At 36.0% G+C, this 26729-nt stretch overlaps 1 protein-coding gene across 9 annotated transcripts in view; it reads right to left on the reverse strand.

Annotated features, from left to right (window-relative positions):
* The window catches only part of HACE1 (HECT domain and ankyrin repeat containing E3 ubiquitin protein ligase 1), a 122195-nt gene that overhangs the window by 20282 nt on the left and 75184 nt on the right, over positions 1-26729 (reverse strand). For all 9 annotated transcript variants that reach the window (XM_049654062.1, XM_049654067.1, XM_049654066.1 and 6 more), the window contains 6 exons: positions 16801-16912; positions 16610-16707; positions 16342-16429; positions 12263-12412; positions 11542-11738; positions 1967-2098 (listed from right to left, as the gene is read on the reverse strand). In XM_049654062.1, the coding sequence (XP_049510019.1) occupies positions 1967-2098; positions 11542-11738; positions 12263-12412; positions 16342-16429; positions 16610-16707; positions 16801-16912 (777 nt within the window). The remainder of the gene's footprint in view (positions 1-1966; positions 2099-11541; positions 11739-12262; positions 12413-16341; positions 16430-16609; positions 16708-16800; positions 16913-26729) is intronic.

Below are 26729 nucleotides of genomic sequence, written 5' to 3' on the forward strand. Positions count from 1 at the left end.
TTTTTTTTTTTTTTTTTTTTACATACAGGTCAAGAAAATAATGTAATTATCTGTTTTGAACTTCATAAAAGCTAATTTAATACAAGTACAGTACATAAAAAGTCAGATTTTAGTCATGTTTAATAATAGCTCATAAGTACTCCTCAGCTTTTAAATGCTAAAAATAACTTATTGCTATGCAAAAACTAGACAAGTCTATATACTAAACAAAACTATTAATCTTGTAAGCAAAAACTCAAAACTGACATTTAATCAAACTAAGTCACAATGGACAACTTCAAACTTAATTCACAATTTTGTTCACTACTATACTAAAATATACTATGAATGATAAACTGAAAATACTGGCATATATGTAAAATTAAAAGGTATAAACCAGTGTACTTACTCATACAGTAAAGTGAAAGGCACAGGATAAAACTAATTTTATGGAAAAGAATAAAAACCAAAGAGGGACACCTGGGTGGCTCAGTCGGTTTAAAGTCCGACTTCAGCTCAGGTCATGGTCTCACAGTTTGTGAGCTTTTCTGACAGCTCAGAGCCTGGAGCCTGCTTTGGATTCTGTGTCTCCCTCTCTCTCTGGCTCTCCCTACCTCACACTCTGTCTCTCTCTCTCTCAAAAATAAACATTAAAACAACAACAACAACAACAACAAAGAACACTTCTCCACTGATCTAAAATGTGCTATTCCAAATTATAATTTTTAAAATAAAAAACAGGGGCACCTGGGTGGCTCAGTCGGTTGAGTGCCTGACCTTGGCTCAGGTCATGATCTCACAGTTTGTAAGTTTGAGCCCCACATCAGGCTCTGTGCTGACTGCTCAGAGCCTGGAGCCCGCCTTGGATTCTGTGTTCTCTCTGCCCCTCCCATGCTCATGCTCTCTCTCTCTCTCTCAAAAATAAATAAACATTAAAAAAAATAAAAAAATAAAATAAAATAAATAGTTATACTCTATTTAAAATACTGTGTTTTATTAAGGAGTTAGACAACTCAAAGTTTCAAAATAATTCATTACTACTGATAAAAGAGAAAAAGGATATGAGGGAAAATGCAAACATAAATCATATAAAATTAGAAATCCTGTTAGGTCACAGTAAAAGGCACGCAAATTAAAAAAGCAAAACAAAACATTTACTAGATATTGGAGGCCACAACAGAGAGGAGGACTCCACAGAGATTTAAAAGGAGAATGATAAAATTATATATATGGTCAAACGAGAAACTAGAGAAAACTAAACAAATAGAATAAGAAAAACCCTCTTAATTCTCCTTTTTGGAAGTACAGGAAGTCAGTATCATTATTTTTTATCTCACATGGTCAGATAAAAAATGGAGAAATACATTTGATTCTTGAACAATGCAGGGGTTAAGGACTGCCTCACATAGCCAAAATCCACATGTGACATTTGAACTCTCCCAAAACTTAACTATTAATTACGTACAGTTGACCAGAGGCTTTACTGATAACATAACCAATTGACACATTTTGTACACTGTATGTATTATATATCATATTCTTAGAATAAGGGAAACTAGAGAAAATAGTACTAAGAACACCAAAAGGAAGAGAAAAACATTTACAATGATATACTGTAACACATCCACATTTTAAGTTTCAAGCCACACAGTTCAAACACGCATTGTTCCAGGGTCAACTGTAATATGAACACCGCTTTTGAGAAGACTGGCCTTCAACATCTCCCACATAAAATATTTTGAAAATGTATTCCATCTTTGTTTATCACCACTTCGCCCCGTTTCACACTGAGGAATTATTAATCTGGTTATTAAGCTCAAGAGAAGCACAATCACAAATCTTGTAACAAACCTCTAAACATGAACATTAAAACATAATGTCTTATTATATATTATTTCATTCACAGTACCACAAAATTATTTCTGAATTGCAGCAACTGGAGTTTTGTATGGTTTATAACAACAAAAGAACTGATGTTTTTCCTTACCAATTCATATTCATCAAAAAGTTGTATAAGAGAAGGTGGAATGAACATATGAAAGCCCTGTAAAAAAGCATTGATCTGAGGCTGAATGGCTCTTGTCATCCGAAGTTCAGTAACAAGCTGGACGTACTCCGCCTATTAAAAAAAAAAAGTGATGATTTTTCTTCAATTTCACATATTTAAGACACTATTGATATACTCATTTCTCATTTTAGAGGTAAAGGCTTGGAATTAATTTGGCACCATTATCCACATATCTCAGTAAACCCATAATCTACCAATCACTAAGCTACTTAGGCCAAAATCCTAGGAATCAATCACCCGTGACTTCTCTCACAGGCTGTATCAGTGGGTGCTATCACAACTGCCTCCAAAAAAATACTGAGTCTGACCTTGTCTCACCACCTCCATGGCTAGCAAGTGGTCCAAGCCATCATCTCTCACCTGGATTACTGCAACATGCAGTGCTCCAGCTTCCGTTTTTGCCTCTGTAGTGCTTCTTCCTTACTACTGAGTGGTTTTTTAAATATGTTTTATATGTAATTTCATATACAATTCAGACCACATAACTTCTGCTTAAAATCCTACAGTGACTTAAGTAAAATCCAAATTACTTTCGTAGCCTGTAAGGCCCTAAATGATCCAGCCTCTGCTTTGCTCTCTCATCTCATTTCCTCCCACTCTTCCCCTTGTTCATTCTCTCTGTTCCCCAAACTAAAGTTTATTCACTCCTCAGTCTTTTTTTTTTAATGTTTATTTGTTTATTTTGAGAGGGAGAGCCAGAAAGAACTAGTGTGCACATGAACGGGGGAGGGACAGAGAGAAAGACAATCCCATGCTGTCAGCACAGAGCCCAACGTAGGGCTCACGTCTCACAAAACATGAGATCATGACCTGAGACGAAATCAAGTGTCAGACGACTGAACCAACTGAGCCACCCACCCAGGCACCCCTCAGTGTCTTTACACTTCCTAGTGTCTCTAACTGAAATATCTCATTAGAATATAGTATCTCTGCAGGCAGGGAATCTGTTTTGTTTACCAGGATACATACATGTTCCCAGCTTCTAAAAAAGTGGCTGCCACTTTGTAGAGTGTTCAGTAAATATGTGATAAATGCATACATTCAACAAGTGCACTTAATACATAGTTGGAACTTGATAAATGGGCCATTTAACCATAGTCAATTTGATTCTGAATTAAGGTAAACTATTTTCACACATTTTAAAACACATCATCATATGAATGGATAAAAAAAGATGTGATATATATACACATACACGCACACACAGGCACAGTGGAATATTACTCATCCATCAAAAAGAATGAAATCTTGCCATTTGCAGTGACATGGATGGAACTAGAACATATTATGCTAAGCAAAACAAGTCAATCAGAGAAAGAAAAATATCATATGATTTCACTCATATGTGGAATTTAAGAAACAAAACAGATGAACCTATGGGAAGGGGGGAAGAGGGAAACAAATCAGAAGAGACTCTTAATGATAGAGAACAAACTATGGGTTGATGGAGGGAGGAGAGTGGGAAATGGGCTAGACAGGTGATGGGTATTATGGAGGGCACTTGTGATGAGCACTGGGTGTTTAATGTAAGTGATGAATCACTGAATTCTGCACCTGAAACCAATATTGCACTGTATGCTAACTAAAATTTAAATTAAAAAAAAAATGGAAATAAATAAACAAACATAAATAAAATATATCCTCATAGAAAATAATGTCACTTAAAATTTAAGGTAATAAAAACATATTTTGGCTCAGACAAGAATGAGTTGCCATATCTCTCAATCAACTCTATCGTTATCGTTTATATATTTTAAATTATGTCTAAGTGAAGCTTTGTCATTTAAAAGCAATATGTTGTATATATTTCTCACCTCTCAGGTATGATTACTCTAAAGAGGTGAGAAAGCCTGTTTCAGGTTCCTTCCTTAATTTTGTTTGGCACTAATCTAATGCTTTGCCTCCACAAGCACTAAGTCAGCAAACTGTATTTAACCACTAGCTATGAATTCTCCATACATGCCAAAGCTACAGAAGTGTCATGGTGGATTCCCCACAGTTCTTCCCAAACCCAACGTGGTCCCTTGTGTCATCTGGCACAGCGAAAGCTGCCATCTCTGCTATTCAGTCTACGCCCACCCCCAAACTGCACTCCCTACCACCCAGAAGTTTTTCTCCACTAGACAGGAATGAATCAGTTACTACAAGTTATATTCAGGTAGTTACTAGAGAGAGGGAGATGGAAATGTGTGCCAAACAATCAAACAGAAACATAAGCTAGATTTTCCAATACAGGAAATAATATACACAGCACACTTCCAAGTTATAACCAGCAGTGATTTCAACATTAGCACCTCATTATCTTTTAATTTATGTCTGTTCTAAAACTGCCTACTTGAACTACTACAATTTTTCTGCTCCATTCACTTGTCAATTGTATGTTTAAGGTACTATATGAGACCCTATTTTCCTTTAAGAAGAATAACTTTTTCCCAGGGGCACCTAGGTGACTCAGTGGGTTAAGCATCTGACTCTTGATTTTGGTTCAGGTCATGATCTCAGTTTGCGGGACTGAGCCCCACATCGGGCTCCACAGTGACAACGCAAGTCTGCTTGGGATTCTCGCTCTCTGCCCCTCCACCATTCATGCTCTCTCTGGCTTTCTCTCAAAATAAATAAACACACTTTTAAAAAATAGCTTTTTCCCAAAAGGTTTTGCACTTAGAATTTTGTAGTACTATTCAGTGATCATTGTTTAAGATGTTAAATTATGAGGCATAAAAGTAAAAGATTTGTGAATTGCTCAAGGGCACTTTACCTATTTTGCCATTGCAGTCCATATTTATCAGAATAGTACACATTCCATTTTCTACCAGATAATTCCTATTATTTCCTCACACATTCTTTTTAAACATTTTCACAAGTATACTAATCTTTCCTTACATGTTCCCTTCTATTCCGTCTAATATTAATTATTTTCCACATTTATTTCTATAACTTTGACCCCTAGCTATTGGATATCAACTTATGGAAATCAGCTCCTTCACATACCATTCTCCATATTAACTTAACTGTTGATGAATCTTGGTCTAAATTATTTCTCAGTAAAATAAAATCCTAGCCATCACAAATCCTCCTGAGGTATTTAATAAAATAGTTTTCCATGTAGCTGTAAGATAACTGTGTTTAATAAAAGAAAATCTAAATCCAACTGCTGCTAAAATGTTTCCCTGCTTCCTTAAACATTGCACATCCTCAAACAGAAGGACACAAATTAACATTATCTTGATGATACAATTATTACCATGAACAGCCACTATTATCACACACTAACATTTTAACTATTCACACTGTGCAGAAATATACTGGCTGCATTCCCATTACCTATGCAGGCATCCAAGGGACTCATCCCCCCACACCTTATGCCCCTGCATCAAATATATTACATGTTTTAATAAGGAAACAGTGGATGTACAGATGACAAGCAGTCCACAAAACACTGGCATAAAGAGTTGCATAATTAAACATTAAATACAAACCATACCTAAACTCTCATTTTGTTTTAAGTTGTTAAAAGAGATTGATAGAACTTGGAGGCAGGGGATCTTTTATCCCTAACAGATGGCATATCCTAGGAGTCCTATTTGCTCCCACCTGAGTTTTGCTGTCAATTCTTTGAAGGCATAAATTAATACCAGATGCCAAAGAATTAAAGAATTGATCACATTTAAAAATCTTAGTACTTAAACGGAATGGGAAAAGATATTTGCAAATGACACATCGGACAAAGGGCTGGTATCCAAAATCTATAAAGAGCTCATCAAACTCCACACCTGAAAAACAAATAACCCAGTGAAGAAATGGGCAGAAAACATGAATAGACACTTCTCTAAAGAAGACATCCGGATGGCCAACAGGCACATGAAAAGATGTTCAACGTCGCTCCTTATCAGGGAAATACAAATCAAAACCACACTCAGATACCACCTCACGCCAGTCAGAGTGGCCAAAATGAAGAAATCAGGAGACTATAGATGCTGGAGAGGATGTGGAGAAACAGGAACCCTCTTGCACTGTTGGTGGGAATGCAAATTGGTGCAGCCGCTCTGGAAAGCAGTGTGGAGGTTCCTCAGAAAATTAAAAATAGACCTACCCTATGACCCAGCAATAGCACTGCTAGAAATTTATCCAAGGGATACAGGAGTACTGATGCATAGGGGCACCTGTACCCCAATGTTTATAGCGGCACTCTCAACAATAGCCAAATTATGGAAAGAGCCTAAATGTCCATCAACTGATGAATGGATAAAGAAATTGTGGTTTATATACACAATGGAATACTACGTGGCAATGAGAAAAAATGAAATATGGCCTTTTGTAGCAACATGGATGGAACTGGAGAGTGTGATGCTAAGTGAAATAAGCCATACAGAGAAAGACAGATACCATATGGTTTCACTCTTATGTGGATCCTGAGAAACATAACAGAAACCCATGGGGGAGGGGAAGGGAAAAAAAAAAAAAAGAGGTTAGAGTGGGAGAGAGCCAAAGCATAAGAGACTGTTAAAAACTGAGAACAAACTGAGGGTTGATGGGGGGTGGGAGGGAGGGCAGGGTGGGTGATGGGTATTGAGGAGGGCACCTTTTGGGATGAGCACTGGGTGTTGTATGGAAACCAATTTGACAGTAAATTTCATATATTAAAATAAATAAATAAATAAATAAATTAACTACAAAAAAAAAACAGAAGTAAATAAACACTTAAAAATTTAAAAAAAAAAATCTTAGTACTTATAATGGTGAAATAATTATGTTAATACATGGAAATCTTTCAACTGAGAAAGTCTGAGCATAGAAACAACAACAGCAACAAAAAAACAGAGCCGTAGCAACTTTTTTCTGGCTTTAACCTCCAACCCTGGTCACTGACATAAAATAGGTAAGCAAAAAAGAAACTGCAAAGTGAAAAACATAAAAAGATTAAGATTAAGAAGAATGAACTTCTGTACATTAAATTCCAATTAATGTCTAGTTATAGAACCGTTTTGTTTTAATAATCTCCCAGTCTTTTGAATATGGGAAATAAATAATATCCACCTCTCAGAAATCTTCCTTAAAATTTTAACTTCTCTTCAGGCTTTGAACCTAAACTATATCTTCTTATGAAGAGTGGTGGTGATGCTGAAAACTAATGCATTTGTTAAAGCCATTTTTCTTCTTGCAAATCTTTTTTCACTATTTCTTAAAAGATGTCCGGAAAAAACCATTTACTTAAATAATAGTTAACTCTTTTAAAAAAAAAATTTAATGTTTATTTATTTTTGACAGAGAGAGAGAGAGAGAGAGAGAGACAGAGCATGAGCAGGGGAGGGGCAGAGAGAGAGGGAGACACCGAATCTGAAGCAGTATCCAGGCTCTGACCTGTCAGCACAGAGCCCGATGCAGGGCTCAAACTCAGACCATGAGATCATGACCTGAGCTGAAGTCATACGCTCAACAGACTGAGCCACCCAGGCGCCCCAATAGTTAACTCTTAATAGTGAAAACAAGATTTTTTTGCCCCTCCTTGAAGGAGAGATAAAAACTGGACCACGTTTATAAAATGGTTTTGAATAGTTATTTTTTTTTAATAGTTAACAGGTTAAATGGTGTTGTTATTGGCATAATTCAAGTTACTGTTTGAATATAAATCCTTTGGTGATAAAAAGCTTCTTTCCTGGGTTTATCCACTTATTATCGCTCTAGTATGTAAAAGTTCTCACTGAAAATTTCTCTACTGAGAACTCCAAAGGATAATCAGGTTTCTTTTGTAGAAATAAGCAGAAATATCAAAAAGGCTACACTATCTCATTTTATCCTCACTGTCACTGTCTTATAAAATTCTCATGCATCTTCCCCAGACCAACGCCACAATCCCCTAGCAGCTGTCCTGACTCCCGTATCGCCCTATTTCAATCCATTCTTCACACTCCAAGTTGAGGCTGTTTTGTGGTTTTTTTAAAAACCAGAATTCACTCAGGAAACTTGGCTCTGTAACACCTGCAATCATCCCTGCAGTCGTCACATTAATTTTCAAATTCCTAATTGTGGTTGCAGAGTCTTTCAGAATTTGGCCCCCATATACTCCCCTCATCTTTTACCACTCATTTACTCCACAACCGAAGCTAAGATCTACAACTCTGATCTACCTGTGGTTCCCCAAACACATCATCCTCTGTCATCCTCAACTTCGCGTAAGGCCAGAACATTTCCTTTCCCCCTTACTCCTCCTATCTGACCACTTAATGCATCTCCTCTATAAGTTAACTTCCATGGCACCTCCTCCATTCCTTGATATCCTGTCTTACCCCACCCCTAATTCTTTCCGTCCCAGCCTGAGTGAACTTTATCAGTAGTATTGTAAAAGTGTTAACATTTAAAACTCATGTAGTTTACTCTTCAGTTCTAGGAGACAGAACTGAAGATCTAAGAAAAACTGTCACTTCTAACACAAATTTTATGGTTCCATGATTCCAGTTTTTGGTCAAGAATAAAAAAGTAAAAGTGAAAAATAAAAGCAAAACTTTTAAAAGAAGGTGAAAGTATTATTTAAATGTTAATGTTTAGCTCCCGGTTAATTCAGCCATTTTCAAAAGTGAAACCAGAGTTTCATTTTGTTATTTGTTTTTAAGATTTTTAAACAAATTGATAGATACAAAATTAAATTTAAAAGAGCATTATATTTCAAATGTGGAACAGATATATATTCTCTGTACATCATTTGTATTTATTTAAGGTACTCCTTTTTAAACAAAGTTATTTTCATCTATTTGGTTTCCCTCTATAATTACCAAAGACTTTCCATAAAATTCAGGAATAAATGACTCCCCCATGTGGACATCAGCTTACACAGATTTTCTCATACTAACAAGCTTGGCAACTCATTTAAGCTTCAATATGCTTACAGATTTTGACACTGAACTCCAAACGACAGTTACAACTTTACATCTATAGAGAAGAGTAAGTAAAAGGCTAACCCTAAAGTAACAAAAAAGTTCATGAAATAAAGGTATGTTTAAAAGTAACAAAATCTCTAAAAAACATGGTTTGAAAACTGTATTTACAAAGTTAATACTTTAACAATCTTAGAGCAAGTGATCAATTTAAGATGCAGGTATGTTTCTAAAGATTTTTAATTTTAAAAATTAATCAGGTTGCTTATTGGGTAAGCATTAAATGTTTAAACATCGATAATCTGATATACAATTATACTTGACTCTGGTAATATTAGAAAATGAAGAGGTTCAATTATTCCGAAAAAATGTTTACATCACAAAATGAAAGTTGAGAATAATGAACATATTAGTGATTGAGATCCTGCTTTTATCTCTATTACCGAAACTAATCATTAAAAAAAAAGTTAGCCTATTATCAAATGAGTTAATACAGTGAAGTAAAAGTTTATTAAACTTAGAAGCAACTTTCAAGTTCTTTAATATTACAATAGTATTCTAGCCTCAAACTAGGCTCACAACAAAAGGTATACCCCCAATATCCATATATTATTTTTGTTATTACTTACCAATACTACATTTCAATAAAAGACACAAATGCAAAAGAATTAATACAATATATATTTTTAAAAATCTAAACAAAAGTAATTTCATAATGAGAGGGGGACTATTAGGAGATACAAGGATAAATATAACTATGCATCATGCAATTGTTAATGGGTCTTTCAACTTTGGCACATAAAACGTACCTGACAAGAGTGACAAATCTACTCATCAGATATAATATTCACAGATAAGAATCATATTTGAGTTTCTTGAAAAGCAATCTCTTGCTTATAACAAAGATTCTATAACTTCATTACTCTTAAGTGAGAATAGGTCTCCAATGTAAAATAAAATAATAAATGCATGACAGGGTGGACAATCTAATAATTAGATTTTTTAAAGTATTTTAATTCACTGGCAAGCTTATATACATAATCTTAAAAATAAGCATTTTATAATTTTCATCTTCTAGAGCTTAAAATGACTCGTTATATTAAAAATCAAATAAGATCTTCCTCAACATGTTTTGCAAACAGGAAGAACATCAGATTTGAAACTGGGTTTTGGCCCCAGTTTTACCATTAACTCTTTAGGCTTCAGTGTCCTCCTGGATAAAATGAAAGAGGAGACTAAGAATTGTCCAAGTGTACATATGCAAATACTCAGTTCCTGATCTTATTTTCAACAATTACACTTAATGTTTTTTTTTATGTGTATAGTATCTAAGTTTCAAAAAGTAAAACTACAGAGCTTAATATAACTTTCCAATACCCTGTACGTATGTCAAACTAAGAGCCTCTTTGTAGAAAACTATGCAATAACAACTGACTTTCGTGTTGCGGTTTTCAGTCAGCAAAACGCTAGTAACAATTCTGTACCAGAAGTATTATTATCCTGGGGCGCCTGGGTGGCTCAGTCAGTTAAGCGTCTGACTTCAGCTGAGGTCGTGATCTCATGGTCCGTGAGTTTGAGCCCACGTAGGGCTCTGTGCTGTCAGATCAGAGCCGGGAGCTTGCTTCCAATTCTGTGTCTCCCGCTCTCTCTGCCCCGCCCCCACTCACGCTCTGTCTCTCGCTATCAAAACATGAGTAAACGTTAAAAAAAATTTTTGTTTTAAAAAGAAGTATTATTATCCCAAGTCTATAGAATAGAAAACTGGGGCTAAAAGAGGTTAAAGTGCTTTTAAAAAAGAATATATGCTTTACTAAATCAATGGACATTATTTCTTATAGTTAGTTGCTTCTGAAGCCATCTTGGAATTATAATCCAACTAATGGAAAGGGAAAAGATTTTAGTCTTGTTTAACCAAAAGTTGCTACTGGCAAATGACAGAAGTGGAATTGCCAAACCAGATTTTCTGACTCCCAATTTCCTACATTTTCAAACATAAAAATGTATTATATATTAAAATAACATATTTTTCAACAATGAAATTTAAAACATATGCCAAAATTTAAAACTAACATGTACAGGTGTATGTCAATTATTTCTCAGTAAAACTGGAAAAACTACTTACAAACAGAAGATATAATACATAATCAAGTTATAAAGCTTAAAAAAAATCAAGTAGTCGAATAGATCTACTGGATCCATTAGCTCTACTGGATCCCAAAAGCAGGTACAGAGCTTAACATGGGAATTTCTTCTTTTCTCCACTGGAACTCTTAATATCATACATTAAAACATGAAACAGTGACTGATGCAAATATGTTCTTGATGTAAGCTTCCATTTCTAATTGAATTTTTCAGTATACAGTTATCCAAGTTATACAATCAACCAAATTGTGCTCTAGGCTGCTTCAGGAACTGCCTTGACTGTCTAACACAACAGTGATTTAATCCTAATTCAAAGTTTGATATTTGATGGTTTAGTTAATTTAAGTATCTTATCTGTTATAAAATGCTGTGAAACCCTGTAACAGTAAAAGCTTTTCTAGCTAGTGGCAGGAAACTAGAGTAATTAGCAATCAGGGACAAGTTACAAACATTGGCTAAGGTAAAAATTCGAATACTCACTTTGTTATTTTGTGTCACAAGAATACTTCCACCCCCAGGTTTCAAAGGCACCTCTTCCATTGCTCCAAACACATCAGTTTCAACAGAAAAGGTTAGTTCTAGACCTAGATCACTAATATCATTATCTAAAATCCACTGCAAATTTTTGGCATATTCTGGATCAATGGATGCCACATCCTGGTAATTTACAGGAATACCTAAAAATGCAAACATACAGCAGTTATATTCTAAATGTTTCTGCCTTTCCTTGTTTGTTTAATGGTGAAATACTGCCCTCTACAGATATTCCATAAAACTGCAAAATATAATGCAATTGACAGCAAGATTTAAATACATGCTAATTCCTGGATTTGGAACTCTATTAATTGAAGCTTGTGGTTTTTTCCACATTTTTACAATGTATTCTTTCTTTGAAATAGCTATACAGGAAAATTATCATGCACTTCAAGAAGTGCCAATTCTCTTAAGTATATTCATATTAAATTGCATTCTTAGCATGAACATATACACACTAAATGAAAAACAATTTTTTTTTTTAGGAAAAAGGTAATTTTTTTCCCTCTCCCTCAGGCTCCCAAATGCCTTACATACACAGATAGTCTCCAACTGAAATAAAAATTACCTCATCCAAAATGCCACCTCTTGTCTACTTAGTTTTTCCTAAAGATTCTAAGAAAAACACTTTAAATAAATGCCTATGGAAATAACAATAGAGCCGTACCAAGAATGTGCTTATAGAATGATCTTGTAAAGTAAATGTTGACCAGCTGCCTGTGGTTTAAAGCTAATCCCAAGATCTGTCCAGCAAACCGGAAATAGTTCAAGTGATCAGGATTTACATAGGAGTTGCTATTAGGTTGAAAAGTTGTTCCTATTAAAATAAATACAATATAATTTATTTCTAAGAATCCAGATGCAGAAGAAAGATCATTTCACTGCAGATAAATCAGTTCAAACACAACTTTGACAAAACCAAAGTTACATGATGTATAAACTTCCACAGTAATGTTCTTTGTGGAATATATAGCAGACAAGCGAATTGTCAGAAGATAATCATTAATTCACACATACTTATCAGAGTTAAGTCTTTGTGCAGAGAGAAAATTTTAGAATACTTTTAACCGAAAGGTTGGAAGATGTGCCAGAGAGATAGTGGAAATAATATATTATACGATAAAACACACACACATTTTCCTCGGCAGTGTAGAAATATTAGGCTATGAATTAGGGCAGGTATTGTTTTATTCATCTATACATGCCCAGTGCAGTAGGTACTCACTACCTTTTGTTTCTTATGGAACAGAGCACTATGAGAGGGTAAGAATTTTAAATGTTCAACTTGTTCTTAAGTAATGAACTTGATGCCTTTTAACAATTTTCAGAAAATCACCTAAATCCACAAGTCAACCAATTATTCTTCACGACAAATAATCAACTTCAAATAAGTACCACTGAGGTATAGAAGTAAAAATGGCAAAGGCAATAGTTACCAATTACTGTCAAAACCCAGTATAATTCCACTTATATGAAAAAAAGATCTGGAAATAGACAGTGGTGATGGTTATACAACACGGTCAATGTACTTAACACCAGTGAACTGTATACTTTAAAGTGGTTAAAACAGTGAATTTTGTTATATATTTTACAATAAAAAGTCTAAAAAAATCTAGTGTAATGGAAAAACCTAATACCAAACCTTACCTTTAAAGAATTCTTTCCGTATTTTTCTGTGATGATCACTAACTCTGAATACAACTCACATTCATTGAACAAATATTTATTGAGCTCAGCCTATTTACTACTCTTCTAGGCAACGGGGCTAAAAGAATAACTGCTAAATCTAATAAATAGTATCCCTTCCAAAAAAATAAATAAATAAAATAAAGGAAAAATGGAAAGTTTTGGAAAGTGAGATGTTTGGTCATTTAGTATACATATTTTGATAATAATTCACTTTGTTCATTGCTGGTCTTTGATGTCTCACTGTTAGCACTAGACTACATTGCTGTAACCAGTTTACTTAGATAAAAGGTACAAATTTGGAAGCTTATGGTTGAATGACTTAAAAGGGCCACATGAAGCTAGTCATTCACTGTCAAGTATCTTTTGAAAATCAATCCCAGTCATGGGTAAGACTGGGTATTAAAAGTCAAAACAAGGGGCACCTGGGTGGCTCGGTCAGTTAAGCGTCCAACTTCGGCTCAAGTCATGATCTCATGGTTTGTGGATTTGAGCCCTGCATCAGGCTCTGTGCTGACAGCTCAGAGCCTGAAGCCTGCTTCAGATTGTGTCTCCCTCTCTCTCTGCCCCTCCTCTGCTTGTGCTCTCTCAAAAATGAATAAATGTTAAAAAAGTCAAAACAAAGTTTTGTGAGATGAATAAAAGACTTCAAGGACAAACATAACAATAATTCTAAAAATACAGTATTTTTTTTTTTTTCAACGTTTTTTAATTTATTTTTGGGACAGAGAGAGACATAGCATGAACGGGGGAGGGGCAGAGAGAGAGGGAGACACAGAATCGGAAACAGGCTCCAGGCTCCGAGCCATCAGCCCAGAGCCTGACGCGGGGCTCGAACTCACGGACCGTGAGATCGTGACCTGGCTGAAGTCGGACGCTTAACCGACTGCGCCACCCAGGCGCCCCTAAAAATACAGTATTTTAAGAATAGTTACAAGTTTTTTTTTACCTATCAAAATAGTAAATGCTTAGGGTTACTGATGAATCAGCAAAGATTTTTGATGACTCAACTTTCCTTTCCTAGGTCTGTGATTTATAATCCCTTTGCTAAGTATTTTCTGGGAAATCTGGGTTATTAAAAAGATAAGGAGAAATTTTTAAAAAATAAGGAAACAAATTGGGGGGAGGGATCTTCAGGAAAGAAATGTTATTTTTAACTTGAAAACTACTTAGAACACAAAGTTTATGTTCTAAGTTCAAAATAAGTGTAACTGTGACACAGCTCTTTAAATTACTCAGAAAAATCCTATAGAACAAGAAAATATAATTCTCACAGAATAATAGCTTCTAATATTTATTTCTGCTTTCTATGTGCCAGGTACTGGGCTAAGCATTTTTACACATCAGCTAATTGATTTCTTTCACCACATTACAAAACATAGGTTATCATGATTTTCAAATGGAGAAACTGAGGTCCAGAAAGGTGACATTTACTGGCCCAAGATCGCAGCAAAAAGAGGTGCAGAGCCAGGACTCATGTCCAGTGTAACACCAAAGGCCAAACTCTATAGTAAGCATCTTAATATAATGAGAAAGCAAGTTTTAAAGAAATTGTTAGACATGAGATCTAGCCAAACATTTCCCACATTTAGGAATTTTAATTCAAAATTTTAATATAATTCCCTCCATATCAACTAAACGTAAGCATAAAGAAACATTTCATCTAGATTTTAATTTATAAATAGTGTGACCCTAAAGAGAAGACTTGTATGGCTTACAAAAAGGACAAATCACCATCTTTATGGTCTCTGTTAGCAGAGCAACATATGCTGTGCTAATATATTTGTAATATGAGGAAGAATCTTGACTTATGATTCCACACCAAATCTGTTTTTCAGGTATGAAAATAACAGACATAAAGGACTGTAAAGAAAAGAAATAAATCTAAAATAGAATGTTCTAATTCTAAATCTTGCTTCAAAGGTTAGGCCTAATTAAACTCAGCACCTCATCAAACTTGTCATCAAAATCACAAAGACACCAAATTCACCTCAGAGTAAATAATCAGTAGTTACAGAATTAAAGCAGACAGTCCCATAATCCTAAGTAACTTCCAAGAGACCATGTGAGTCTGAAGCCCATCATACAGGTGAATCCCTGCAGCTCCCTGGCATCACTGCAGCCCCCCACCCCCTCGCCTCTCTTAGAGTCATCATTCTTACTCAATGGAGATTTGCCTGCTGGTTTGGGTAGAGGCAATCAGAAGCTATAATTAATGATACACTCTCTGCTTATAAAAAGAACTTAAACACCGGGAAAGAAAAGATTTTCAGGAAATAAAAGCAACTGTGTAAAGCATTGAAAACTTGGAATCCCACCTTCACTTGGATATGTCTTTATTAAGTTAGAGAACTGTCAGGTATACCTCCCACAGATGAGGCAATAACCATTTCCATTTTGCCTAAAATATCAATTTACAATTGTGCAGATTCAAAGCATCATTTCAACAAACAGTTTATCTGTTTTATAAGATAATAACAGGTTTTCAGTTACCAGATTTTGATCTTTTAAAAGGACTGAAAACTAAGCTACTATACATAAATAGATTATAAGTTAAGATTTAATACCATGATTTCTAGACTTTTTTTTTTTATGATCCAAAAATTTTAAGACTTGGAAACTCAAATAAGCAATAGCAAATTTTAATTTTTCCACATAAGGCTATTTTTAAGCCCATCTACTAGCACTGTTTCACAAAAGGAAATTTTTAACTCAAAAATGAGTCTAAGGACAATCCTTAAATTGAGTAAGCTTAGTTGTACTTTACAAAGGACTGATGAAAACTTCGTTGGGGCCAGCACTAGCCCTTGAGACAAATATCTAAGAACCAACTATTTACAGGAAAGAATACTAAACTGAATCAGATTCTATTCATGATCCTACAGCTCACAAACTGTGTTAATGTAGATGGAAACTCTGAATTTCAACTTTCTTTTCTATGAAATGGGAATACCCCACCTAGCTCACAGGATCACTATGGGAATCAAAGGGTACAATGCACTGAAGGAGTCTGAAAATGTGACAAGCCACAGAAAAAGTGATGTAGACTGTGCAACTTACCATCAGCTGACTGGGTAAACAATGCATAATCAGGATTGACTATCTCATTAGACAGAATATCAAACCACTCACGCACAACACCTTGACCCTGAGTTCAAGAAAATAAAATTAAGTATGAACAGAAATATATGAGGAAAAATTTTTTTCTGAATAACAAATGAAAATAATTTCAAGTTTCTTCCATTATCAATTAAATACTAAACTTTATTCAAGTGTATTTCAATCTTTTATATATAATGACCTTAACAGCACTTATTTTTATACCCACCATGCCTTCTTCTCCATGGAACCGTACAGCAATTCCTTGCTTTAGCTTTGCACAATTTGCTTTTGACACAACTTCACAGCTACTCCTAAAAATAGAATCTAAATATGTAGCATTGATTAATTTTACATATTAAAACTTGTAATAACTAGTATTTTGTGCCTCACACACATCAGTTTCTTTGTCAAACATACCTCTGTGAACCAGCAGGATATCATTTTCATTCACTGGCCTGTGCACCATGTCTGAATCTGGTTGTCCTGAATGCAAATGTTCATAGAACCATTCACAGCGATCTTTAAATGGCTACCCCAACAAATAACGGTAAAATATGTTAGCATTATTTCAGTTATCTATCAGATTACTTAATGAGCCTGCTAAATCCCCTTTCTACAAATAATCATCCTTAGACCTTTATTTATAATAAACAGTTCTAGATAATGTTCTGACATTTCAAAAATTATTCGCAAAAAGGCAGGTTTTAGCTGAAATGCTTTGATTACATAGAGTGTACTTTTTTTAATTATACTTTTTAACAGAAAAGACATAATAAGTTAGGTTATATCTAAAAACTTAATATCAGATATGTAACTGATATGTAATTTACTCTCAATATCTTTCAATCCCAACAACACTTGTAAGGATGAATTTACAGGGGCACCTAGGTGGCTCAGTCAGTTGAACGTCCAGGACCCTTGGTTTCAGCTCAGGTCATTATCTCACAGTTCATGGGTTTGAGCCCCACATCGGGCTCGGCACACAGCCTGCTTGAGATTCTCTCTTTCCCTCTGTCTCTCCGGAGCTCTCTCTCTGCCCCTCCCCTGCTCGTTCTCTCTCTCACACAAAAATAAATAAACTTTAAAAAAAAGAATGAATTTCCAAATCCAGAAAGATTACACTTCATGTTACATTTAATTTTCCATGAAAATAATCTTTAGGCCTAACTTTATTCTTATTTCTATCCTTTGAATATGTAGTGTAAACCTTGATAAATGGGGTATTTTTTCTTACTTTAATGTAAGTGCCTGACTTAAGCTTTGATTGCCAAGGCAACCACTTCAAAGATGGCTATTTCAAATAAACAGAATGCCAGCCACACATCTAGATAAAGAGTCAGGCCACCTTCCCACATGGAGGCTCCTCCATTTTAGAGATCTTGGTTCATTTCTGTAACTGACCATTTGGACCACTTGTTGTTTTTTTCTCTTCCCGTGCTTTAAATTCCCACTCTTACGCTGTAAATTCACCAACAGTAAGCCTGTGAAATCCTAGGCTCCTACCTCAACCCCAGGAAAAGCAGAACAACAGGTCCATGCATGTTATCATGCTCACACATGTGCACACACTCTCCCACTCCCCCACCTCCACTCCCATGTATACTGTGTAATATCCAGGTCCTATAAGTAACAAACCTTTATTTTTTTTTCAGTTTCCTGATAGTTATTGTTGAACGGCATCTTGCAATCATAGTAAGAACCACAAGGGCTTCTCTAGCCACAAAACTGGTTAATGACAAGACCAACACACAACTGGCATAGTCGGCAAGACTACATGATTGCCCTTGCAACTAACCAAGGGGAATGCCTTTACGTGCAACTTGCCTACTAACTGCCAAACTCACCATCTAAGAAAGGGACACCTTTAGCTAGGGGCCATACTACTGTGTGCTTTCACACATTGCCTCTGTTGTGTGTTGCCTGCAGTATCCAACCTAAAGGTAACGGCTGCCATAATAATCCAAAAATTTCCCCAGAGCAGCATAATCAAGGCCATGTGGTCTAATGCGACAATCAGACTACTAATTATAAAGATCTTATTTGACTACTAATGTGCGTAAAGATCCTCAATGGCCAAGGAAAGCTAAGGAGGGTAGGTAAGACTGCAAGGCTATTGTCACTGCCCAAAGAAGGTTCTGAGCCAAAGATAGGAAGAAATTATTCTCCTTAGGTGAGGAGGACTGAAGGTTTCCACTTGCAACCACTGAGTCAACTGGGTTGTGCCCAAATTATATGTCCTAACCCAGAAGAGTGAAATAGGCTTACAACTAGAAGCCAATGGCACCACAAAGGGAAAATACAACAGAGGCCTACAGTCTCTGTGTTACCACTTCACTCACTGAAATTGCTATTGTCCCCTGACCCAATGGGATACCATGGGTCCAATTCCTGGTGTGGTATTGCTAAAAATTAATGACAAATAAATATCCTGAACATCTGGCGCCAGCACGTCCTAAGAACCCTGAGGAGGTACACCGGCTCTGTGATAACTGCAAAACCCACGAATGCTTCCTGGGTATTATTCAATGTCATGCAAGCCAACATGCCAAGACTCTGGTTTATGCTCCAGAGGCCTAGGGACTTTTCCCAAACACCCTGTGCATATCACGCTACTGAAGACAGACTCCAATCCTGGAGATGTCTATTGGGAGACCCTGGAAAAGAAAGCAACCACCTATGAAGAGGGCTGACAGTGATGTCATCCAAAATTTTCTGGTAACAACATGGAAGATTAAGGTCACAGGAGAAAAAACACGTAGAAAACGAGATCAAAAACTATACCTTAATGAAACCCAAACCTTGCTTAAAGATTTTATGCAGCAGGAAGGAGAGAAGAGAGCTAATTGGCTATTGTGGATTTTCTTGTTTGTTTGGAACAGGCTCTAAATGCCTCACAGTGGCCAAAATGCACTAACAGGCCAGTATCTAAAGACCCTAAAATCCATAACTTTCTCAGAGATCCATCTGGGCTATACTGTCCTTCCTTCTGAGATACCATAGATCCCGAGCCCCCTCGGCTTTCCACTGAACAGCTTTCCACTAGAAGCATGCCTCACGAGGTGTCTCTTCCAACAAGGGAAGAGCTGACAGGATTATCGAGCCCTCTCCTAGAGGAGGAAGAGGGAACTGGGAAGGCAAAGGCCCCTAGAGCCACTGATACTCATAGCCGAGCCCTCCCTCTCCTTACCTGGATATACATTGCCTGGCACTGCACCTGTCCTTCCATCATTGTGATTACTGCTAAGGTTCACAGAGGAAGCCCATCTCCTGCTGCACAAAATTCCCATGGTCCAATGGGTTCATCATTCCCATGACCACAATGACCCAAATGACCCCTTCTGCATTTCCAACCTGAAGAGGCCCCATTTGATGTGGAGTCCAGAGAATTATTTTTACAAGGCATTCCCCCTAATTACAGGGTAGCACTACTACATTTTATTGTGACTGCCAAAACCATCCAAAAGGCACTAGAACTCTTAGGAGAAAGTTTGCCTTCTACTCTGTCCCTTGAAGATTTAAGATCCAGCCATGTCTTTGAAATGTAAACACCCAGGGGGTACCTAAAGCCCTGCCCACAATCGCCTGAAACCACAGGAAAAAAAGGGGGAAAACAGGCCTTTTAAAATACAAAATGCTATAAAAGCTCTTTTGCCCAAACTCTAGTCCACAGCCTCTTTAAGATTATTTGTTAAGGATAAGTACAAATCTTAAAAGTCGTCTCTACAAATATTAGTACAAAGCTTTCGCTACTAGAGCAGGCAACCTTTTCTTATTCTGTCTGCCAATTTGGATTCAGCCCTTATTTATAAACTAGTGAGTATTATATTGCTGTACCTGATTCATGGCTAGAATGCTGAAATGGAAGCTACAGGTCTCTATGTCTGTCTGCATGTTCATGTATGTCTATGGGTATGTTATGTATATGTGATTTTTTTCTCTCTACCTCCAGAGACAGGATCACCAAATTAATTTGTAAAAGAACTATTTCACTGGCTTAAAAATAAGCACTTAGGAAATAAGTATTCCTAAAACTCAGAAATATTGAAACTAACTCAAATATTTTCAAGTTCACATGATCTGGAATAATCTCTGGTAAGTAAAAGCTACTTTAAATTTGGTTTAATTAAAAAAAGTATGTCTTCAGAAACATATTCAGTATATTGCAAATTATATCTAATTCATTTATATTATAAAATTATACTGTTCATGTATATTATATATAGTAAATATAATGCAGATCATATTAATATAATTAATTACGTTAAGTATAATTCAGATAAAAAACTTACTCTACCTGGGTTTACTAGTCAAATAAATTCATGTTATATCTTATAAAATTTGTCAGCAAGAAAAATAGCTTGGGATGGTGGTTTACCTTTGTTTACTGTCTAAAGAAGTTTTTCATGGGTAGTCTAAACATAATTGCTGTGATCGAGTGATTTAGATAAATGTTAAATGAGATAAGAATTTCTAAGCGAACTTTTCAGCAATATTTATGTGATGACATGTCTACTTAAAAGTAGTTTCTAAAATTTTTGTTAACTTCCACCCTCAGAATTTTGCTAAATTAAATGAAAGGAATTCACTGATTATCTAAATTATTTCCAAATAAGATAAAATACTGAAATATTAATTGCAAAACAAGCCTAAGTTGACCTACTTTTGACCTCTTATTACAGAGGAACTAAAGATGTTTGGGTCTGTTAGTAAATGTGTCTTGTGCCACCACACTGCAAAGCTGTACTATGAGGAAATGTATGTTTATAGAAATTATGAAATATAGTCACAAATTTGCCAGTCTAAAGAATGCTGATATAATAATTCACAAGTTTTACTTCTTACTTTTTGTGAGAAATTAAGGTTTCTAAGGGCTAAGAATTCTAAATAATATATATAATTACAGCTACTAGAAATAATAAGGGAAACATCTCTGCATGCAAGAAAAGTAGGATGTATCTTCAGCTAAGAGAAGGTATGAGGTATGAAGATGTATTTTTGCTAAGGAAAAAGAAAGCAATTTGCCTTAAAATTGGTTTTTTCGGAAAGGGAAAGAGGAAAATAAACCACAAAATGGTATAGAAAGTTGAGAAGAAAGAGAAAAGAATTTTACCTTGTGCGGTCAAGTTGGCTAAAACTGAATTGTTGTTATAAATGGTGGTTTTTAAAATAGTAAGCTTTAAAATCAATACTGTGCTTATATAATTTTCTTTTATCTGCTATAAGGACAAAGTTTTCTTGGGAGTATTGGTCAGCTCTTGATAATAGATTATGAAAGGTTTTGCCTTATCTTTCAAGTAATGTAGCTAGAAAGCAAAGATTTTGTGTTTTATCAAAATAATTAACCTGTTTCATGTGTCTTAATCAGATCTTTGATTACTTAAGCAAACAGTCTTTTCAATATTAAAGGAGCTGAATTTTGCTCACAACTATGTAACCTTCTATATTTGCCTTTAAAATCTTTTGTCACTGCAGTACCTGGGTAGCTCAGTCAGTTAAGCTTCCTACTTCAGCTCAGGTCATGATCTCATGGTTCATGGGTTCAAGCCCCACATCAGGCTCTGTGCGGACAGCTCAGAGCTTGATGCTTGCTTCAGATTCTGTGTCTCCCTCTCTCTGCCCCTCCCTTGCTCGTGCTCTGTCTCACTTTCAAAAATAAATGAAAACATTTAAAAACTAATTTAAAAAATACAATCTTTTGTCACTTAAGTAGATAATTAAGTATTGTTTCATAATCATCTGTGATCCTATTTTACTCAAGTGTCTAAAACCTTTTGATATTTTTGACAACGTTCCCCAAATCAAATTCTACATCAAGTCCTTTTAACATGGAAATAACTGGGATTTCCTAGGGAACCCCTGGAACATCTCAAAAGATCTCTTTACTTTCCTTATAAAAAGAGAGATGATGAATTAACTAGGTTTATTTGATATGTTAAATTATAAGAGAAGCATTATCAAATAAGAAATAACACTAAACCCTCCTTATGGATATCCTTATATGGATATACGCTATTAATGTAAGTGTTCCAGAAATTCTATGAAATTCCTAAAAGTCTGATATGAAATGTTATCAGTCATCATTTCCAGTTATCATCTTAAAACGTGTGGCACAGAAATAGCCAAATTTCCTTGTCAGCGGTGTTATAATTAACTCTCATCAGAGCTTTAAATTTAAGCATTCTTAAGTCTTTTATCATTTACAGAAGTTACTGTTTCACTCTGATGCTTTTGCACAAATGCTTCATCTTCAAGGAGATTCCTGGAAAGGAATCTGACAAGCCCAGGTTTCTGATAACTTTCAGATCGTACCACTAAACTAGGTAAGAACGGACAGAACTCTAAGGAAAAACTAAATTCATAAAACTGCTAAAAAAAAGATCACGACCAAGAATCACTAGGACTGAATGAACTGAAGAGAATAATTATAATTTTTTATGAGTTTTGTTTGAAATATTGCTGGTTCTTTAATCTTCTGTTTTCCAGATTGAAGGAAACGTTTTCTCTTAAGCTAGCTATGACTTACAGCAATTTGGTAAAATATATACCTTTGTGAACAAAGGTGAAACAATCACTTTTTCCCTCCATCTGATCCCTCCAGAATTCGGAAACTCTCAGTGAGTATACTTTCACAGCAGTACAATTATTTGCATATGTTCACTTAAGAATCTGTTCTCCTTGTACCAGGACACAACTGGAAACAATGGTTACATTACCAAGGCTTTGAATGGGATGTCATAGTTGAGAGAGACATACATAGATTCAGATATGACCAGATAGTTTTAAAAAATTAAGGTTGACTTTATGGAACCAGGAAGGCCTCTAGGGAAAGTCTGGTGCCTTACATACAGGGTTCCCAGCAGCCTTACCAGGTAAGTGAAGAAAGTCACTTCCTGGCAGGCCCAGGAACCTCAGAATATTTGAGAGCCTCAAAAAATGAGGAATTCACCCCAATCTATCTGTATTACAGATGAAGTCTGACATCCAAGTCCTTGGCTTGGTTTCGTAGCCTTGAGAAGCATCTACAAGTTCAATGTATGATTCCTCATGAAAAATTCAGCAAAGCTGAATTAAAAGAGTCTATATGGTCAATCATGGTCAATAGCTATTCATGCTGCACTTATGTAAATAACCAGGCCAAGTTTAAAGAGACTGGACTTATTTTACAAACACTTGAGTCTTATTTTCCTGATCTCTGATAGAAATGGGGGTGACTGCAAAAAGACCTAATTATGTTTCAGTAATACGCCTTTCCAGATATCAGATTTAAGTGCTTTTAATTGTCCTTAAGGTTTTGTTTTTTACCTGTAAATTGAAATGGATCATAAATTCTTCTAGTTTCTTCCAGTATTCGGCTACAACTCTCCAAACTAACATGTCCAGTTTTTCTCCCACCCTTGTGACTTGGAATCATTGAGAACTAAAATTGCCTTTCCCCAAAACAACGAGAGCTAGAATGGAATAACTGGATATACACTTGAGAGAAATCATCACAATCTCATATACAATCTTCGTGTCTGTTGCTGTGTGGGCAATAAAGAGTTTGCCTGAACACCTGATGTCATCATCACAAAAATTCAAACTACAAAGCTGTTTTGACCCTAACATCTAGGAATCCTGCCTTCCAGATTCAGATTCGGTTTATAATTTGCTTCAACCATTAGCCTTTATTTTTCCTTTACTCCATAGAAATGCTTCTTATTAAATACCTGATTTCTTGCAAATATAGGCCTAACTTTGGGAATCCACTTGCAAGACCACCTCCTGAAATGAGATACAACTATTTAACTGATCTATTTTCATAGCTGGACCTTTCAAATTTGGGACAATGGCTACAGACTGGATATCAGACTACTGCCTGTATAATTATTAAGTTTTGCTATTACAATGTGCTATTTAGATGTGTACTGGGTTTTACACATGCCCTACAAAAGACTTATATCTGCTACCCAGGCAGTTAAGGTCCTCACCATTGACTCTGATGCCTCAGAGTGGACTACAAATACTGACACTTGTTTGGGGTGTTTGCCTTTTCATAATGCAAGGGCCTGACTTAAACTTTGATTGCTGTGGCAGCCACTTCAAAGATGGACTATCTGAAGGGGGAGAATGGGGGTAGGGAGGTGGGGGTATGGGACACAGCCACAAAACTAGATACAGAGCCAGGCCATCTCCTCACACTGAGATTCCTTTGTTTTAGAAATCTTGGTTAATTTTAATAACTAACCATTTGGGCCACTTGTTTTTTTCTCTTCCTGTGCTTTAAATTCCTTCTCTAATGTTTTAAATTCACCAGTAAAAAATGAGCGTTCAAAACCCTAGACCCCCACATCAACCCCAATAAAAGCAGAACGCCAGGCTCAGGCGTGCTTATGCTCTTTCTCTCTCTACAAGTGACCTCACCGCGTGGCCTCAGGTATGCTGAGTAATTTTCAAGTCCTGTAAGTAATAAACCTTCATTTTCAAAGTCTCCTGATGGCTACTGTTGAAGGGTTCAGAACCACAAAGGCTGGTCCAGCCACAACACTGGTTATTGATAAGCTGAGAGTTAACACACAACCAAATATATAAGGCAACTAAAAAGGAACTGTTACCCTTTTTTCTTCCCTTCCTCCACCCGAAAAACTGAAAAATAAGATCTCTTGAACAGTAAAGAAATCTCTACCTTTTATTCATTTGCCAGATAAGCATACTTTTTATGATTAATCAGGCAGTATTGCATACCTACTAAGTGCCAACACTGCAGGGAACATATGAGCTTTAAAATCTCAATTTCATTGTTAAAAATGATTTAATACAGTTAAAAGAGGTAAGACTAGCATAAAACAAACAATACACATATAATATCAAGTTCTAAACCATTAAGTGAAGACTACAGTGCACTAAGAATTTACAGACTGCAAAGATGAGGAGAGTACAAAGCTTTCATGAGGTCACAGTTTGGACTGGAATATAAAGGTGGGTAAGATTTACTCAAGCACGGAGAAAAGAGAGCACACCAGGCTAAGGGAGTCAAGGAGAAAGGCATAGAAGGAGAAACTGTGTCTTTCTGGAAGATGAAGTGAAGGTAGCTGGCATAACCAGAGTTCTATTCCTGCACATTATGAAGGAAATAAGTTTGTGCAAGTACATCGATGACATAATTATGGATCCTGAGAATCAAGTGAAGGATACAGAGGCTACTGTATTTGGTCAGAGGAGTAACATGGTAAATGTGGTTATTAAAATGTGAGTTGCACCAGAATAAAAGGAGACCGTCTACGCAACAGTTAAAATATTAAGTACTGGGTGATAATGTGTGTGTCATGGGATCAAAGAGGAACAAAAAGGAAATGAGACATGACTTCTTTGAATAAAGATGAAAAGTAAGAGAAAATCTCTAGAGACAGACTTAATGATAGAAACAGCTTAGAGGGGGAAAACCCTCCTCTCACAATCTACCTCTGAACTCCTAGGAAGCAGAGGTGAAGAGATAATGAATGAGGTTTTATATATTCTGAATTTCAGGTTATTTGGGATGTAACTACTAAGAGCCTGGAAATAAATACTGGAAAGTACCACAGCTAAAGCACTAGAAAGAAAGTCATGAACAAAGCTGAAGATGGACACAAGGTAAGGTCTATTGTTCAAGAGATTAAAGATATAGGGAACAGGGGCGCCTGGGTGGCTCAGTCGGTTAAGCCGCCAACTTCGGCTCAGGTCATGATCTCGCGGTCCGTGAGTTCAAGCCCCGCGTCGGGCTCTGTGCTGACAGCTCAGAGCCTGGAGCCTGTTTCAGATTCTGTGTCTCCCTCTCTCTGACCCTCCCCCGTTCATGCTGTCTCTCTCTGTCTCAAAAATAAATAAACGTTAAAAAAAAATTAAAAAAAAAAAAAAAAGATATAGGGAACAAACACCTATAATGGAGTTTATGATTACAGGTCAGGACTGAGAATCTGCTTGGCCAAATGATACACAAAGCTAGAAAAGTCAAAGGAGGACCAGGGTGGTGTAATACCACAAAGCCAAGAGTTTCAAGAAATAAATATAATCAATACACAAGACCACAAAGAGATTATCTTACAGGAAATTTACAGGACACCAGTAAATTTCTTCATTTGAGCTAAACTAAGAATTAGTTTATCCTCAAAAGGTTTAAATATCACTTTTTATTAATTCTTAGTAAAAATACTGTTGTGAAGATAACCAGTGAAAGATTAACTTCTGCCTTTTATTTATTTTTAAAAAATGTTTATTTTATTTTGAGAGAGAGCAAGAGAGCATGTGAGCACACAGGGGAGGGGCAGAGAGAGAAGAGAGAGAATCCTAAGCAGGCTCCATGGTATCAGTGCAGAGCATGACCGGGGGGG

This window comes from Panthera uncia, assembly GCF_023721935.1.
Source record: "Panthera uncia isolate 11264 chromosome B2 unlocalized genomic scaffold, Puncia_PCG_1.0 HiC_scaffold_24, whole genome shotgun sequence".
Lineage (NCBI taxonomy): Eukaryota > Metazoa > Chordata > Mammalia > Carnivora > Felidae > Panthera > Panthera uncia.